General features: G+C 38.7%; 1 protein-coding gene across 18 annotated transcripts in view; it reads left to right on the top strand.

Moving 5' to 3' along the window:
• The window catches only part of PTPRK (protein tyrosine phosphatase receptor type K), a 390,147-nt gene extending 371,000 nt beyond the window's left edge, over positions 1 to 19,147 (top strand). For all 18 annotated transcript variants that reach the window (XM_032101656.1, XM_032101653.1, XM_032101659.1 and 15 more), the window contains 12 exons: positions 192 to 228; positions 2,012 to 2,109; positions 2,811 to 2,927; positions 3,674 to 3,828; positions 4,942 to 5,077; positions 7,290 to 7,439; positions 8,010 to 8,183; positions 10,789 to 10,920; positions 11,143 to 11,268; positions 13,232 to 13,395; positions 14,660 to 14,795; positions 17,173 to 19,147. In XM_032101656.1, coding sequence (XP_031957547.1) covers positions 192 to 228; positions 2,012 to 2,109; positions 2,811 to 2,927; positions 3,674 to 3,828; positions 4,942 to 5,077; positions 7,290 to 7,439; positions 8,010 to 8,183; positions 10,789 to 10,920; positions 11,143 to 11,268; positions 13,232 to 13,395; positions 14,660 to 14,795; positions 17,173 to 17,226 — 1,479 coding nt within the window. In that variant the 3' untranslated portion in view covers positions 17,227 to 19,147. The remainder of the gene's footprint in view (positions 1 to 191; positions 229 to 2,011; positions 2,110 to 2,810; positions 2,928 to 3,673; positions 3,829 to 4,941; positions 5,078 to 7,289; positions 7,440 to 8,009; positions 8,184 to 10,788; positions 10,921 to 11,142; positions 11,269 to 13,231; positions 13,396 to 14,659; positions 14,796 to 17,172) is intronic.
• Positions 19,148 to 19,563: the final 416 nt, after the last annotated feature.

The following is a 19,563-nucleotide window of genomic DNA, read 5'->3' as shown; positions in this document are numbered from 1 at the left end:
TTTATCTGTTGTCATTCAAACCTTTTCAATATTAACTGGTTTTTTAGGTTTTGAGCTTCATGCTGCTCTTAAATATTGGTTTGTTCTGAAAATGTTGTCTAGAGCTAAGGATTCTGTAGTATCCTTATGCTTTTATTTTCCACTGTCTGTTAGCAATATGGTACTCAAACCAACTTATATTGCTGTTTTAGGGATATCAGAGACCAAGTCACTACATTGCAACCCAAGGTAAGAATCTGCCAGCTTTAATCAAATTGAACAATTGTTCTCTGTAGTGTTCTACACTGTTTTGATAAAATAGAAGTGGAAAATAAAGCATACCCAGTATTGTGAGTTGTCATCTTGTGTTATGGTAAATTAACGTAGCATGTTTGGGTGGAATGTGAATAAAATCAAAAATTGCACTAATTTATCATGTTAATTAGCTATTGAGCAAATCTGTCAGTGATAAATTCAGCTGATAAAGTCAGAACCTACTACCATGATTTCCAATTATGAAGATGAATAGAGAAAAGAGACATGGACAGAGAAGAGAACAGTTTCATCCTGCCTTGAGGCATTTTTCTTTCCATATTGCAATGTTTTATTTTACTGTCTACAACTTAGTCCAGGATGCAGTGAAGACAGTAATGATAAATAAAACTGTCTCAGAAAATCTGGGTAAAGTAAGGCCAGAGGACAAAGATTCTTTGTACAAAGGAGTGAGGGAAATCTTTATCATGTAACACCCTACTAATAAAAAGAGGTGCTAGAGAAAAAACCTGAATTTCTATGGAAATTTTTTGGTTTGTATTTCTGATAAAACTCCTCACAATGAGGAAAATCAAATAGATTAGTCTAAGATTGCACTGAAATATCAGAGGCTATGATTTAAAATGAAAATAATTAGATTTAGGTATGCCATTATTTGATCTGTGAGCATAAGCAGATAGCTGTCTGGAAATATCCTGTTATTTGTCTCTCAGTTGATTGTAGGTGCACACAGGAAAGTTGAAGTAAAGACTTATTTTAAAGCAGGATGCTCAAAGTTTTGTCCACATTTGTTTTTCATTTTTGCATAAGTGCTGCCTAAATAAGTTTCTATATGGCATTAAGTCTACATTTGTATTTTATTTATGTTTTAGTATGCAAATCATTGCACATAATAGTGAGTAAAGCAGAGAAAAATTTATTGCTGCTTTTGTGTGCAGCCTTTGATCTAAAATATGAAGGAATATGTTTGAGTCTTCAAATGTGGCTCTTAGATTTAGTGGTGTGCTTGGCAGTGTTATGTTTACAGTTGGACTAGTCTTTTCCAGATAATTCTGTGATTCTATATCTGTTATATACAGTAATATTTATAGTACTGGTGGATGGTGGTAAAGGAGCTGTTTCGGAGATTATTGTAACAGGGTAAATGCCTCTCACTCAACTGAACATGTCTCTGCAGCAGAGCAGGAGGCAAAGCTTAAACATGTGCTTCTCATTTGCCTCACAGAAAAGCAGTTAATTTAGTTTAAATACACTTCAGTGGGAAGTTTCTGGCTCAGTGCCTACTTGTGCTTCCATGCTTTGCCAGGAACCAGATAGCAAGTGCACAATATCTGTACCAGCAGCCCTCCTGCCTGATACTTCACTCTGGCATGGGCATTTCCTTGGTGAACATCTGAAGAAACTCACTCTCAACACTATTTTAACAAATGTAAAACAAAACTGGAAGTGTAACTATAGATGCAGTCACACATTGCTGTGCCTTGTAGTTGTCAAGCAACTTCTGCCATTTTGCTACATGAAACACCTGCCATTAATTTCTTTCAAGTGAATTCAGTTGAAGTGAGAATATTCAGCATTGGATAGAAGTAACGATACAATCTGGAAACCGGCACAATGGTATGATGTGGTTTCACAAAGCTCTCTTCTCTGAGCAAGTGTGCTCACATGCATCAGCTCTGAAAAGCACTGGATTTTATTTTTAGCATTCACTTTGACTGTTATTTCTTTGCAGAATATTACCTGGAATTTTTTCTTGCAGGTCCAGTTCATGAGACTGTGTATGACTTTTGGAGAATGATATGGCAGGAGCAGTCAGCTTGTGTTGTGATGGTCACAAATTTAGTGGAAGTTGGAAGAGTAAGTTTTTGGGCTTGTTTTTCTTTTAATGCTGCAAGCTTAAAGAAAAACCTGCTGAAAAGACATACTATTGACAGAATGTAGAAGGGTCTTGTGACGGACAACCCTGCACCCTGAGGGGCCAAGGGGGAGAAGTCCAGGAAATGTTGCAGTTACGGTATTGTCTAAAAGCAACTTCTGAAAACTGATGCTGTCTTGCTTTCATGAGTAGTGGAAAATTGTCTGAATCCAAATTCATATTTCAGCAGAATAGATTTGTATATTGTCACTCAAATGAGAAGAGTAGTGGAAGAAATGTGCTTCTATATCAGTGGCTAGAAATCAGCAAATTATTTACAGTTTAGGAGCAACACATACCTCAGGGAGGTCTATAAAGTAGCTGGGATTACTTGCAACAGTTTGATTATGAGTACAAAATGCATCACAGTTTAGTATAAGTGGAAATATATTCCATAGCTCAGCACTAAAGAAAATACAAATGCTCATTTGGAAGTGAATTTGGCACCTAAGTACAGCTGTGTAAAGCAGTGGAAACTCCTTGTAGCTAGTGCTTAACTTGACATAACAGCCACTAGCCATGACAAGCCACATGAATCCATGGTCATTTTGGAAATAAATGCGGTGTAATGCAGTACATGCAGTACTGTATCCTCAAGCTTTTCTTTTCCCTTGGTGTGAAATCATACCCATTTTTTATTTAGGTCAAGTGTTACAAGTACTGGCCTGACGACACTGAAGTTTATGGCGACTTCAAAGTGACTTGTGTAGAGATGGAGCCCCTCGCGGAATATGTTGTCAGGACCTTCACTCTGGGAAGGGTGAGTGCATTTTGAAAGGGCTTAGCAAAATACTGTTTCCTGGTAGCAAGGAGGATGAAAGAGGCTATGCTGATGTTTCTGTGGAATACCAAATGTCTCCAGCTTGTTAGCAGGGCCACAGTGTAGGCAGCCTTACCTTACCATGGCAGTTATGCATTGCGCCAGCACTGCACAAGCATGCATCTCACTGTGGGACTTTGAATTTCCCCAGAAATGTCAACTGCTGCCATCCCCTCTCTGATAGTCACCTTTTCTCCACAGCCACACTTCTGAGTTAAACTCAAGTACCACATTATGAGTCATGCCTGCAGTTCATCCCTACACACAGTGTCCTGACCGCCACTGAGTCAATCTCAATCAAAGGACAAATTCTGTGAATACTCTATGTGATAGAGTTGTGGTCCTATGCTAAATTATTATACTTGCCTTTAAATGTAGCGGGCCCTTGTCCTAGTTAGCAGAACTTCTGAAAATCAGTGTGAAATGCATCAAAGTCTATTTAAAAAAAAAAATCTTCAGTGCAGTAAAACTAGCATACTTAATGTCTAAAGTAAAAATTACAAACTTCAAAATTAAAGTAACCCAGTGACATCTCTAAGATTCCTATGGATCTTTGCTTTAAATAATTGGTGAAATGATGAAAACTGCATGTAGATTCTATCAGTATGTGTGATCATTATTTGAGTCAGATAATACCTAGTCTGTGAAATACCTGGAATTTCATAACCTTTTTTTGCCTTTTACAGAGGGGCTACAATGAAATCCGTGAAGTTAAACAGTTTCATTTCACTGGCTGGCCAGATCATGGAGTTCCTTACAATGCCACAGGCCTGCTTTCCTTTATACGGAGAGTCAAATTATCTAACCCTCCTAGTGCAGGGCCTATTGTTGTCCATTGCAGGTGTGTACAGAAGAAGTAGATTGGTATTTTTCACAACTGTTTATATGATTATTTGCAGTAATCTTTGTGAAGCATCCATCATTTTGAAGTGCTCTGGTTTTGTTCCCTTTTTGAATTGCCTAATTCACACTGCAGTAGGATTTTGGAGGTCTACAGCAATGTTTGAAAATAACGAGATTCTAGTACACTTTTCCTAAATAGAATAGTCTGAGATTTTCCTTTTCCTGCAACAGCTGCACCAGCTAAATCATGATACTCCAGGCCATCATTTTAGGTAGCCTTCAACAATTTTGTGACAGTGTTCATGAATGAGTGTAGATACATCTGCTTTGATAGCTTGGTGTTGTATATAATGTCCAAACAGATTATTAATTCAAAGCAAAGTAAGCAAATAGATGAAGAAAGATGGAATGAGGTTAGTGGCAACAAATACAGAATGTTTCTCCTGTGCAGCTTTTGCAAGGTTATGTTGTTGGGACACAGTCCTTTGACAAGTAGAATTTGCTTTCTACAAATGTTTGATTTACTAAAACATTTTAGTCAAACGTTTAATTACATTTTGTAGATAAAGTTACTCAGCCGTTACAGATTTTAATAATTCACTGTGCAAAAACTCTCCATAGCTTTATGTAAAGCCAAAATAAATCATGAGTGAATCTTCTGGATATTGTTAAATGTGCTGTCTGAACTAGCTTGGAACTTGGCTGCTAAAACATACATTTGAGTTTCTTTTTATAATAGATCACTTAAAAATCATTCTTACTCTTATTAAAGAAAAACAAGATCTATAATATTCTGAAGTGCATAAGTTTAAGCATTCTTCAGATTTCAGTTAAACTAACTTCTTTTTTTAATGTAAGTATTGATCTGGGTGATAAAAGGAGGAAACTTCTTTTTTTTGCTGTTAGTGAATCAAATGTGAAGGAAAAGTGTTGTTTTGAACACATCAAAAGATTTTAAGGATGTTGTGATGAGAAGGAGAGAAGATAAAAATTAGATAGTGGCTGTGATGAAAAACTGAATGACTTTATAAAAATGCTCTCAATAATGGTTATAAAGTTTGTAGATGTTTTTCTGGGTCTATTCCTAACAGTATTTACTGATTCTTTTTAGTGCTGGTGCTGGACGGACAGGTTGTTATATCGTGATCGATATCATGTTAGATATGGCAGAAAGAGAAGGTGTGGTGGATATCTACAACTGTGTCAAAGCTTTACGGTCCCGGCGCATCAACATGGTACAAACTGAGGTACAGCAGTTTGCCTTCGAAGCACCTGATGCTTTTTGAAATGTTCTAGATCAGAATTTCACTGTGAGTCTGAAAAGAGCATGCAGTGACCTTCTCAAGGGGGTATCTCCACTGGGGACCATTGCTCAGTGTAAAAGCTCCCAGAACCAGGGTGGTGCAACAAACCTGCCAACTCTTGCAGTCTTCACAGAAACAAGTGCCCACCTAACTTGGTAACAAAAGGAAAGAAAGGAGGATCTTTTCAGGGAAGACCTTCTATTAGGCCTGTCTGGGATGTCTCTCCCCAGCTCTGGTATCAGCAATTCCAGGATCCCGAAGGTGGAATTTCAGCAGGCTGCCACTTGATTTAGACAATCTCCAATCACTTTATCTATAAATTGACTGGTGAACTTTATTGTTGCGTTGCTTGGTTTGGTTCAAGCCATAGCCTTCTCGGAAAGCGCTGAGAGGCTTCTTAGGACAGAGAGGCAGTTCCGCTCTCCCGTAGTCCTTCCAGACGGCCCCATGCTCCTGCTCTGGCCAGCTGTCGGCCCTGCAATACGGTGACAGTAAAGGAGGCAGAAGGGTCTCTTGTGGCGGCCTCAGAGGAACTTTTATTGTTACATGTTGACCAGCCGGTTCCCAGAGGCAGAAAGACACGTGGTTCGAGAGCCAGGAGGGCTTTCTCAGATCGCAGGGGCGGTACATGGGCGGGGTTGGGGTACAGGAACCAATAGGGAGGGCCCGAGGGAGTGGCCAGGGCTAGGGGCAGGGGAGGGGGGGAAACCATGTGAAATAAGAAAAGAAGTGGGTAAATAGTGCACCGCACTTTATGTCCATTTTACACTCTTTTCAACTCTGTTTTTGTTTATTAACCTTGCTGCCAAGCTTTTTCCATTTTTTACTCTTTTGGTCTTTCAACATGCCTTCAGCAGCTTTACAATAAAACTCCTTAGGAATTAAGTTCTAACAGCTCTCATTCTGCCACCAGAGTACCACTGAGCTTCCAAAGAAACACAGGTTATTGGTTTATATTGGCATATTACCTGAAGTGGTTCACCACTTCTCTCTGCTGCCCTCCGTAGGGACATCTACCTGTGACCACATGGAAATCTCTGTAGTTGGCAGCCAAACATATCAGTGTAATTTGGTGCAGTTTTTATTCCATGCTGCAACATGTGGCAGTTGAACAATAGATGTTCCTGGTCAACTACGCCTGCCACAGGGCCATTAATCTTTGGGAAGTGCATGGGGTGCATTGTTTCGGTGTGACTGCTTTAACCATCCCAGTTTAATCTGCACTTGCATGTGAATTATTCCTTTCTCTCCCTTTTGCCTCTTACCCCTCACCTTCTCTCAGAGGTTCGCATACAGCAAAATCTAGCTGTCATTGCAGCAAGTTCTTCTGATGGTTATATAGTCCACAGAGATGCCAATAGCTCCATAGTTGTGTGGGTAAGGCACACAGGCTGTAGAGCCAGAAGATGACCGTGGTCCCCAGACATGTGCTGGTTTTACAGGCACTTGTAAAAGTTTGTGCTCTTAAGAACCTCATTGGTATTCATAATAGCTACGTGAGGCTGGCACAGTTCTAGACATGGTTTACATCTATTATTCTTGGGGTGAGTAAATATAATGGGCATTTTGTGTAAAAATTGACAGGAGGCCGAACTGAAATAGTAATGCAGTTATCTAGGACTCAGTCTATGTCAAGGCAAGTTGAGAAAAAATGGGAAGAAGTGGCTCTTCCGCTGGAAGAACACTGGAATTTATTACTGGCCTAGAGCCAACTATGAGGCAACTGATGCACTAGCTTGCACATGCATAAGGAGAATGCAGCATGCCAAATACTGGCTAATCATTACTAGTGCTTGAGGCAATTTACACTTTCTGCTAACATCAGAAGGTTGAAAGCTATTTAAAAAAAAATTGGTAAAGCCAACAAGTCTTTGGCATATGTGCAGAAACCCACAAGCACTGCAAGAAAACTGAAAATCTCCTGTTACTATCCCTGTTCTGTTGTTTTACTGAATTTAAATTGCTCCTGAAGAAAACATCTGTGTGCACTACACCCCTGTAAGAACAAGACTGTATTAAAGCATTATTTAGTGTATTGATGGACAGTACTTTGAATGAGTTTAAGAGTGTGCAGTAGGCCTGTTTATCCTAAAAGAAAGAAAGATCTGTTGGTTTTAAATGGCTAAATTTTTTGTTTCTTTTCCTACTTTGATAGGAGCAGTACATCTTTATTCACGATGCCATTCTAGAAGCTTGCCTGTGTGGAGAAACTGCTATTCCTGTCTGCGAATTCAAAGCTGCTTATTTTGATATGATTAGAATAGACTCTCAGACAAACTCTTCACATCTCAAAGATGAGTTTCAGGTATTCACAGTTCCTACTAACTCTTGATGTGACAACAATTTTTTGCCTCTAGATACATTTAAATTCTTTTAAGGAGAAGGTTTTTCATATCACTTTTATAGCACTTGGTCCCTAACTTTTTTGTCTACAAAATAAAGCACCCATGTTTATGTGCTTTGCAAAGTTGTTTTAAATACAGAATATCCTCCTTTTAATAAAATTGCAGTAAATATCTGTCTGAAATAAAAACCAGTGAGTAAGAGGCAGAGAGAGTTTTGTCTTGCATTTGCACAGCGAAGGCATAGCTTTTTGGGGCTCCAAAGGACCCTCTTTGTTTTATTCCTTTCAGAAGGGGTGGTGTCAGGCGGAATGTGTTCAGTGGTACACAGAGTGCCTTTAATACCTGCAGCTTAACCCCCTTGCAAAGCCCCATCATGTCCAACAAACAGATAGGAGCTTGTATTTGCTAATGTCTTCTTGCTAATGCCTTATGTTTTCTCATATTGCAATATCTTACAGTAAAACTTGGGGAATCTCGAGTCCAATGTGTGTTAGCTCAGCGTGCTAAAACAAACGTCCTCTTTCCCTTAGACCCTGAATTCTGTGACCCCTCGCCTGCAGGCGGAGGACTGCAGCATCGCCTGCTTGCCAAGGAACCACGACAAGAACCGCTTCATGGATATGCTGCCACCTGACAGATGTCTGCCTTTCTTAATTACTATTGATGGGGAGAGCAGCAACTACATCAATGCTGCTCTTATGGATGTAAGAGACTACCTTCTTTGTCTGCATAGCGTGCCATGGAAAGCTCTGTAATGTGAGAGAGAGCACTTGCTGGTTTAAGAAAGGGTAATTCTTTGTTACTGCAGTGCCCAGTAAAACAGTCCTAATGAAGAAGGGTGAGGGGGAAAGGGTAAGAAACCCCACCAGCTTGTATTTTTTGTTCAGGAGGTTTGTTATCTTTAGTCTTTGGCATCCTTGTGGGACCCACTGGAAATCTCACCTTTTTAACAGCATTATATAAAGCTCTAGTCTCCAGACCTCCAAATCTCAAATCTCAGCAGGATCTCAAAAATCTGTTGTTTGTTAGGAAGTTAATGTTATCTCTCTGAGCATGAGGTTACTATCACTATTTCATAAAAAAATCTTTCTATATTGAGGAATGAGCAACAGAGGAAGAGAAAAATTGTTTTCTTGGCATGTTTGGGTGTAGAGTATAGAGCTGGGGGTTTTGTTGTTCATATTTTGAGTTGCAGCTCTTTAAAGTTGAAGTCTGAGTGACAGAAGTACTGTCAGGGGAAAAGGTGAATTAATGGGAAAAATGGAGTTGAACGTGCTTACACGTGCCTGATCGATAAAGCAGTTCACATGCTGCCAGGTACCTGCCTGTGCCTCCATTAGCATTTCTAAAGTTAGTCCCCTAAAGGCACTTTTACAGTAAATACTTATATAAGTGGCCTGATTTCCAGGAGCATCTCCCCTTCCTCAAAAATGAAGTGCTGTCAGAAACTGCCATGTCAAGGAGAGATGCTGAGATAAAATGGCAAATAGCAGCAGAAATCATCAACACTGATTAGTATAGTCATCCTTGAGTTCTGCCTGAGCTAGTGCAGAAAACAAACTGATAGCAAAATGCAGTCCCCAATCTCATGACTACCTTATTGTGTCAAAAAAATAGAGGAGTAGCATGTGTAAGACCAATGTATTAGGGTGTCACAGAAGCTGAACAGATGAATTAGAGCAGTGAACAGAATTCTGGTAGCAAAAATTGTTTAGAATTGCAGTTAAAATTGCATTAAGCACCTGGATAAAATGGATGTGCTATGAACCAACCAACAGACCTTCACAGAGGAGTGTGGTTTGGTGTCAGAGGAAGACAGCACAGGCTGTGGGGGGCAGGAGGACTCTGAGTGTGCAACAGCATGTGGCAGGTAGGGGCATGAACCAAGCAATGTATTAATGGATCAGTAATCAGAAAGTTAGAAAAGGCAGAAGTGGTAGTAATAAAAGGAAAAAAAGCAGCAGAAAAGAAAAGGTATTATTATATTGCAGTGAAGGCATATAACAAGATTATAAGTAAAGAGTTAAAATTTTGAGTAATGCAAGCTTTTTTTTTTCTTGCATTTTGCCTTCTGGTTGTTTCTTTTAAGACTGATTTATTCAGAGAAGATGAACTCCTGGACAAGAAAAAGGGACTTTCAATAACAAAGCAGAAAGAGAAACTTACCCCTTATCTTTCTCTTATCTTGAGAAACATTAGAAATTATGGGGAAGTGAGGTAGGAAGACACCAGCTAGGACATGTTTTATTTCTTAAAAGTACAGGGGAAGAATCAAAATTGGTTGGCCCTGTGCTATCCATGGGCAGATCTAGGAAGTAGGACATGGATTGCCAGTACCCCAACATCCTTCCTGCATTAGAAAAGGTAACAAAAATCTAGATTAAAAGTGTCAGCAACCTCCTTAATCTCTTGTCAAACAAGTACTGATGCTAAAGACATTAACAACAAGTTGTTGGAAGGTATGTCAATATATTGCACATGAAGATCCCTTAGATCAATTTTCAAATAACAAAGCTTCCATAGCAAAAGTGGTTTATCTACCCTACCAGGTCTTTCGCCGAGGTTAATTTAGTCTTCCATGGATGGTTACAAATTGCCTGCAAAAAACTTCTGTTCTATCCTCTTCTGCTTGCTGCTTGTAATGCATCTGCCCCTCAGCTGTTAGTTGCATCTCAGTCACTGTGCAAGGCTGGAAATCCCTGTTGGCAGCTGTGTGTAACAGCATATAGAAAATGGAACCTGCAGTTATGGCAGGAAGTAGTATTTTGCTGTTTAACTTATGCTTTCTGCTGGAAATGGGCCCAGTGATCCTGAAAGTCAGTTCTGTGGGTGTCCCTGTGGCTGTGCACTGTGAAATAGAGTTTGGGATTGAGTTTAGTCCCTGGTTTGGTCACAGAGTTCATGTACAACCTGCTGTGGATAGGGCAATCTTCTGAGACCTCTGCACCCCTCTCTGCATCATGGGGTGAAGGTTTCCTACTTGGCTCCTGGACACAGTGCCTAGAGCAGAGTTGCCTGATCCTCAGCTCAACAAGGCCACGTAGAACATCTTCAGTGCCCGGAGCATATCTGAGTGTAAATACAGGGCTTGTTCTGTAACCAACCACAAGGCAGAGTAACCTCTGAGCAGAGTAACCTCTTTGTTCTCATTGGAGATGATAATATATTTTTAACTTCGACATCTTCGGTGAAATATGAAGCAATTGATGTCACAGCTTTGTTCTATTTTTATGTTTTTTTCTGTTGCAGTGTTTCAGTAGAAATTAAGTACTTACTTCCCATTACTAATAAAATTGTTTGCCTTTACAGAGCTACAGGCAGCCAGCAGCTTTTATTGTCACACAACACCCTTTACCAAACACTGTGAAAGATTTCTGGAGATTAGTGTATGACTATGGCTGTACTTCTCTTGTGATGCTAAATGAAGTCGACTTAGCACAGGTTAGTTTGGAGCTCAAGTTTTCCATGTACCATCGCATGCTTTAATCCCTCTGGATTTACTACATGATGAAAATGTAGAGCAGTGCAGTGACTACAATTATTCTCTGCTTTACAGCAACTAATCAACACTTAGTAAAGGTTAGGTGAGATGTCTGCAGTGGAATAAGGCAATACTCAAGTAGTAAGTTACCATTTAATGATGCCTGTTTTGCTCTGGCACAGGGCTGCCCACAATACTGGCCTGAGGAAGGGATACTGCGGTACGGCCCCATCCAAGTGGAATGCATGTCGTGTTCAATGGACTGTGACGTCATAAACCGAATTTTCAGGATATGCAATTTAACAAGAGTAAGTGTTATTCTAACAATATGTGACAGAAAAATGTGTCACTTTTAATGCTCTCTAGGCTTTTGTGCTTTTTAATTTTGAATTATAGTAAAATACTAATGTTCATAAGACATTACCCAGGAAGGAGTCAGCCAAGCATCAATATCTAATACTAATTTCTAGTACTTTCCTACATCTACAGTCCTTTCCTACAGTACTTTTCTACACTAAGCAGACAGAGCTTTAAGGTGAAGGGACATTGTTCTGAGGCATTCTCACTGATGAGTGAGAAGCATTCTGTACTCTGTTTGTTTGGTGTACAGTAAAAGAAATATCCCTGTAATTAACATGTACTGACAGATATTTAGTTCATAGCTTTGGTAAGAGGTTTTCTGTGGTGAATCAGGAACAGGAACACTGAGGCTGATTGTACAACCAGCACCTTCTCAGCCTAAAATGTGAAAACCACAACATGAAAGGCAGATTGCGGCACCCTGCAAAGCAGGGTGTGAAAAAACTCTGAAAGTTCCTCTGCCTCTAAAGGGTTCTGCCACCACTGTGCCTCGACCTACATTTATCTTTTTCTCAACTTCAGTAGCAGTGCCAGTCTTGCATTCTTGTCAGCTCTTTGATACCTTGCACCATCTTGTCTTTTTGCTGTCCCATAGTGTTTCACACTCTTGCAGCACCTTCTCAAACCCTACTCGCCACACAGTGTTTCCTCTTTAGCTCACCTCTATGAATTGCTTATTTAAGTTGCCTGCCACAAATGCTTGTGACACTGTTCTATATACAATTAACCAGCAATCCTTATTTTACTTACCACAACTGTTTTTTCTCTTCCATCCAGTACTGAACTTATCACCAGCTGCTAGTGTATCTTGAGTATATGTTTAACTCTCATTTATCTTAAAAGACAACTGTGGGGAAAATTGATTACTGTGTACACTAAGATTTTTCTTGTATTTTATTTTATTTTATTTTATTTTATTTTTGTTTTATTTTGTCACATTTTCATTTTTCTGAGGGCAAATATCAGTTTTCATGTGGCCAGTATGTTGCTCAAATTTTTATTTTGCTTATATTCAGAATTGCAAAAAGCATTTTCAGCTCTTCTTGAAAACTACAGGAAACTAAAGTGTGGGCACACTGGCAAATATTACACCATAGTGCTTTTTTCTTGTATTTTGAACTTCCTCTTTTTTTTTTTTTTTTTTTTCCATTTCTCCTTTTTTTTATGATGCTTTGCTTTTCTTCTCCTCTACTTGCTTCTGTCTCCCATGCCCTTTTGCTCATAAATCTTGCTTTTAAAAATCTCTCTGCTCTGTTCTTCCTTTTCTAAAATCCATATTCCTACTCGTCATCTTCAGCTTCAAGAAACTAGATAGACTATTTATTCTTCCTCTTATTGGGGCCTTTCTTGTGACAGTCTAATTCTGTTCAAAGATCTCCCTGTGTCACATCTACCACATGCAAGGCTCAGAGACTGGCAGCAAGGCTGTCATGACAGTCTGGCACAAAGGGAAGATTTCAAGGACAGTAGTCATGTTTGTGCACCAATATTACTTGTTGTTCATTTATAATGGGGTTACTTCGTGCATAGGAGCCAAAGGTTTCTCTCTTTATTTCTGAGGGTCTAAGGATTTAATAGTGATATTGTAAATTGATTATTGGTGTTAAGCAACCTTGGCACATAGAATCTATGGAATCTAGGGAATTTGTTGATTTAAAATTCAGGATAGGTTATATTTGTGATTGATAAACTGTAGTGTTGTCTTCAGTATAGTTCCCTTTTTTACCTCTTCTGACATCTTCCTTTAGCTGAAGTGGTAGAAATTACTGGAAGCCCTACCATGCAATGTATACTATGTTAGAATCTGTACATAATATAAACACCTAGGTTTCATGTTAGTTTTATATTTTGTTTTTCTAAACCAAGATGTAAAGGTGCCATTTTGACCTAAAGCTCTTGGATTTCCCTCAGCCACAAGAAGGCTATCTGATGGTCCAGCAATTCCAGTATTTGGGATGGGCTTCTCACAGAGATGTACCAGCTTCCAAGAGATCCTTCTTGAAGTTAATTCTTCAAGTTGAAAAATGGCAAGAGGAATGTGAAGAAGGGGAGGGCCGGACCATCATCCATTGCCTGTGAGTAACTTGGAGAAAGTCAATTGCTGCTCTTCAAATAAATTCTTAAAAATTAATTCCTAGTTTAAATTTGAGCAGTATTCTTATGTATACCTTCTTTTGCACATGTGCCTGCTACTTTTCTAATATATAAAAAGAAAGAAGTACCACTGCCTACCACTCTAGGTTGGTTTTTTGTCAACTTTTGGATTTTTCTGTGTCAGGTCAAGGAATGAATATTTTGGGGGTGGTACTATAATGATACTGTGTATACTGTCATCTTCTGTACATAATAGCATGTTTTTCAGGTGCAAGAGTTGTACAGATCTGTTTCTTCTGCCTGGTTTCAGTAAGGAAGTCTTTTATACTGAGTGCCAAATAGGGGTTTCCTGTGTCTCTTTTGGATAGTGTACTACATTTTTCCCCAAAAGGAAGGCCTACAGTATTTTGATAGATTTAAACTATGGATAGATGAAATCAGAAAAAAAAGCTCTATTACACTACATGATACTAAAACTATTGTTGGTAAATGACCACTGGCTGCTTACCTGATACTGAAATGGGAGCTGGTTTGGGAGTTTTGAAAAGACAGCATCTTTTTCCTCCTAAGCAGAGAATAATCAATCTGTCTCCTACCTTATTTAAATAAAACATTTAAAACCTAGGAACTGAAATATGTGTATCTCCTTACTCTGCAAAAAAGTCTTCTGTTTAAAAGTTCAGAATTAACTAGTGACCCGTGTCTCCCTGCACCACCTCAAACTTAATAAGAAGAAATACCTACCTTAATTTCTTTGAAATTAAGATTAAAATAGTTCAGAAGTGTCCCCAAAGGTCAACAAGTTATTAAATCAGTGATGCCTTAACATATCTGGTTGAATAATCCTCATATCATAGGTGAATTTCAGTGAGTGTCTTTCCAGAACTAAGTGCAAAATGTACTTGGCATTGAACTTGTTTTTATTATTTCTAATGTTCTACTTGCCATTGAACTTGGGTATCTTTTTTTTTTTAATTTCTGATGCATATGTAATTTAGACTTCTAGCATGGTTGGGCAGCATGATGGGCTGTAAGGGCAGAATTCAAAAGCAGTAATTGAGAGGAAGGTCAGAAAAAGCAAATGTCTTAGACCAAACCCACTGGAGCTGCAAAGAAATTGCTAAAGTGTGGTGTCCCTCTGGGACTCAGGAATCACTTGTGCTTACAGAGTGAGAGAACAGAAGTGCGTTTTGGATGCTCTCTTAGGCCACAGTGACATTTAAGTCTCTCCTTTCCTTTCCACAGAAACGGCGGTGGCCGGAGCGGGATGTTCTGTGCCATTGGCATTGTGGTTGAGATGGTGAAAAGGCAGAATGTGGTGGACGTTTTCCATGCTGTGAAGACCTTGCGGAACAGTAAGCCCAACATGGTAGAAACTCCGGTAAGCCCCGCAGGGTTACTGCAAACAGCCAGGGAGAGAGAGGCTGTCTCATTGTGTGAGCTGCGTTTTCAGTCCCGTGCCCAAAAACCAGTGCAAACCTACCTTGGGCCACAAGAAGAAAGGACAGATATTGAGTGTAAACTCAAGTCAGCATCATGAGAGGACAGGCTTAGCATTTTACATTACTTTTCTTGTAGTGGTTGCATGCTTTTCACAGAAAGCATTCTGAGTTAACAGAATGCACTTTAATTTCCCAAAATAACTCGGTCCGTTTGAAAGGAAGTTGCAGCAGGCTGTGCTCACACAGGTCGTCTTGAAATTGTACAGAGCAAGGTATTTCTCCTTGGTAGGAGCAAGTTGTGAAGTACAGATTTGTAGCTGGATATGTGAATATATTGCTCCTTAGTAACAACTGCTGCTTTGAAAGTTGTACTGAATAATGATAATCTTTTTTACTCAGATTTGTAGTACTCAAAATGATACCTCAGAACTTTAAAATTGAACACTTGGATCTAGTATGTTGCAAGTGAATATATAAAATCATTTAGGTTGGAAAAGATCCTTAAGATCATTGAGTCTGACAGTTCTATAATAAACGATAAACTAATATAAACAATATGAGCCTGAATTAGCAAAACTGCAAGACTAAATATCTGTATGTACATTGCCAGAACTCAACCTTGAATTTTCTGGTTAATCTTTATGCATGCAGTATGAGTGCCTGTCTATTCAAACATTTGCTTCAGTCACAAAACCCAAATATTAAGGACTGGAAGGTCCTTAAAAAAATTCTCCCACATGGTTGTTTTTCCTTTTTGTAGGTGAATGAAAGCAGGTTATGTAGTGTTTGGGAGTTTCTGCCATTTGAGTCTCACACTGCCAGCTGCCAGTGTCACTTTTCAGCCAGATGGCTGCCTACAGCATAAAAATCAGGGATGCCAATTGAAATTAAAAACATTTTGTAGTTTACGCATAGTGGAAATTGCTTCTGACCCTGTGAACTTGCATATTGTGCAAAATGGCTGTAGCTGCCTCTTCTCATATTCCCCTTTTTCCAGGTGCCAGTGTTTGCTTAATATCAAATAGCTTCTGTGGCATGATTCTCTTAATCATTGTGCATCACTTCTATCCCTTGCCACCACACAAATTAAGATGGCTAACGTGTTAACAAATAGAACACCCTGTAGCAGCAGTGACACTGGGCTAGGTATTGCTGCTTTTGCTGCAAATGCTTTGCATTCTCCTGTGCCACAGACATCTGAGACACAACACATTGAATTGCTGCCTGGATTTCAGTACGCTGCTGTCAAGAAAACAGGTCAGATCACATGGAAAATTATTTGTGTCTCTGTAAAGGGAGGCCAAGGTAGATTGTGTTTGTTTCTGATAAGTGCCCTGCAAACTTATATTGCATTTCAAAATAGTCCTGAATTCCAGCGCAGCTTTACACTGAAGTTGCTACATTTTTTTAGTTATGTATTTGTGTTGTGTGGATTTTTATTCAGAACAGTTGAACAGCAGAAGTTGTTGAGTCGTTAGTTAGAAAACAAAGCAGGGAAACCACTATGCAGCACTGTCATGTGCCCTACATACAGCAACAGGATCAGATAACAGCAGTGAGCAGTGTAATAGAGCCTTTACGATATCCCCGCAATTTCCTGTTAATGCATCACACTATCTTCCTTTGCAAACAAAAATAAATCACAAAGGCAGATTTGTTTTTTTAAATCATAAGGACAATAGACATCAAATTAATTTCCTTGGCTTTATTTCTTCTTCCCCTCTCCTCTCTCCTTCCTCTTCCCCATCTCACAGTATCAGCTCAACAGCAGCATTGTTGAGGAGAAATAATAACCACAGTGAGGTTTTATGCTTTAACTTCTCTTTTAAATGTGCATCTGATATTTTGGATGCTACATCAACAGGACTGTACCAATGGGCTCTGGACCCCAAGCAGCTCCATGTCATGGCTCAGTATTCCCCATCCATTCTCTGGCTGCCCAAGCAGCAGGCACCAGTTACTGCCCAATATCTGCTAACTCAAATAGAAGTTTGACAAACAGAGTCGAGATGCTTTCACTGCAAGAATGTTCTGACTGAGAGGAGAGCTTTTCACATTTGATAAAAGAGTTCAGAAGCTGAAAAGATCAGAGAAGCACATCATTGCTTTCCATGGTCAGGATCCTTTTTCACTTCACTGGTTAGGGTGAGTTTTTAAATCAGGGCTGGTAATATACTTGTGTAATAGGGGGGAAAAGTAGAAAATCCAATCCTGTCTGGCTTACTAGTTAGCAAAGGATGTTCTTAGTTACAGATATTGCTGCTAAGATTTTAGATTTTAATGTACCTTCTGTTTCTGTACCTTCTCCCCTTAAAGGAGCAATATCGTTTCTGCTACGATGTTGCGCTGGAGTACCTGGAATCCTCTTAGTCGGAAGGGATGTGGCGAAGTTCACCAAATATATGAATCTCAGCAAGCTGTTTTGACAACAGTTCTTGATCCTGTGAAGAAAGATTTTAGGGGAAGAAGGGGGTGGGAGGGATTTTAAATTTTAAATGCAAAGTATTTTTCTTATGAAGTTGTGTATCTTAATAAAAGAACTCAATCTGTTTCTATGCTTGTATACAGTATCAACATTTAGTGCCACATAAATACTATTTAATGAAACCCAGAGTCAGAAGAGATTTGCGCAAATTAGACCTTCTCGTGTGTGTATATGCAGCCGTCTCTCAAATGCAGTAGAGCGACCATCTGTTGCATGTATCAATATTTCCTATATGGTATTAATTTTTTTCTTTTGATACATTGTTAAAGTACAATAACGGTGCAGATTGATAGTAAGGTTCATTCTTTATACGTTTCAAGTGTTGCATATATATATATTATGTATAGTAAAAGAAAAACTGGCTTATTTTGTTTTAATGTGCAATGATGGCTGGATCACATAAAGATCTTTATAAAGAAACTTAAATATAAGCCAAAGACTCAAGTGTAAATATGTCTATATGGAGAAAGCACATGTATTTATTGTTTACTTGCATTCCTTTTTTGATGGCTGAAAAAAAGAAGAACCATTTTTCTTGAAGAAAGCTTTTTTTGCTGAAATCAAGTGTAAACAATTTTTGTAGTTTATTTTTTGTATGTTTTAGTGTAAGTAGAAGACATACTTTTTATGCATAGACCAAGAAACATTGGTATAGTGGTTTTGTTGTGTACATGCTTGTGATTCAAATTCATGTAAACAACTTGATTATAGAAGGTCTTTAAGTACAGGACCAAAATCTAAACATTTTCCTGAAAGTGTATAGTTTTTCACAGTTGCATTAGTTAAGTACTGATCAAAAAACTATGTAAGGAAGTGCACACTTCAAAATGGCCCTGCCTGTGACTTGCACAATATTGGAAGAAATTTTTAAGATCCATTAAAATTGTACAGGAACTAATTGTTTAAAAAATATTGAAGCACAGATCAACAGAACTGTGACACAAATAGATGGGTCTGCATATGCCCTTCAGGGTAAAAAAGTATTTGTTTAGCAAATTGTAAAATTAAGCAATGTTAATTTGATGTCTATGAACATGTAAGCTTTGCTTCCAAGAAAGCAAAATTTTAATAAACCAATGCCAGATTCTGATTATTATAGTTGTGGTGTACAAAATATTACTTTGCTTTTGCTTAGCTTGCATCCATTTCTTCACAAAGTTTCCTCTATATTAACAGCTGAAATCATTCCAGTCTCTTCTTGGTCATTTTTAGAAATGACAGTAAAATGCTATGGTGCTTTTAAATATTCTGTAAAGTAAGAGTGAACTAAATTTTTATTTAAAGATTGGTTTATATTTTTTTCCTACTTTGATAGCCTCTCACTTACTGTCCTTGTTAAGGAGTCATTCTTGTCTGGAAGACCAATGTATTTGGATAAGGAAAATCTCAAAAGGAAATAGTATTATTTTTCACCCTGGTGTTTCAGGGAGTATGTCATAAGACTCCATGTGTCTCATGGAAGTGAGGGGACTGAAAACCTGACCCAGAGAGAGCACAAAAAGAGTGCGCAGTGGAAGAATAGAAGTGTTCCTAACCTTGGACACTTGAAGAGGGAAATGTTTCACTCCCTGAGGCGATGGAGTATGTCCTAAGTGTCTTCCTTCAGATACATGGAATTATCCATTCAACACTAGAAACAGCAGAGAAATGTTTAGCGAAACACTGCTTCTCAAATTTTTTTAGTGCTTCCATCTATACTGCAGAGCTCCACCTCTTTCAGATCTAAACCACTTATTTTTTTTTGTCACCACTGTTAATTTCTACTTATAAACAGCAAGGTAAATAAATAAGGTTTGAAAATGTTCACCGGGTCTGGTTTCTTAATACTCAAATTGCCCTATTCTTTCTTCTGCCACACTGGAAAGTGGATTACAAGTTACGTGCTTTGTAACATTCTTAACTTTCCCTATGAGAAAATGGCGTTCAACTAACTTTGGCAAAGTGCTGGGTCTGTTACCTAGAGCTGACTGTCTGGTCACCACATTTTGTGGAAACAACATGCCTGATGCATCCTGCCTGTTAGACATCTGTCTGGCACTAAATGATTTTGACTGTGGAAAAATCTTCCTCTGTTGTCTGTAAAGGATGTTGAGAAGATTAGAAGTCTAGATTAATTTTGTGACAGATGAGATGAGTAGCTCTTAGGATTGTGGAATTCAAAAGCCACATTGTTTACTGTCCAGAATGATATTTATGTTTTGGGTGGAGTTTTTCTCATGGAC

This window comes from Corvus moneduloides, chromosome 3 (genome assembly GCF_009650955.1).
Source record: "Corvus moneduloides isolate bCorMon1 chromosome 3, bCorMon1.pri, whole genome shotgun sequence".
Lineage (NCBI taxonomy): Eukaryota > Metazoa > Chordata > Aves > Passeriformes > Corvidae > Corvus > Corvus moneduloides.
Note: the sequence above shows the minus strand (reverse complement) of the source record. Positions and strands in the feature narration are given on the sequence as shown.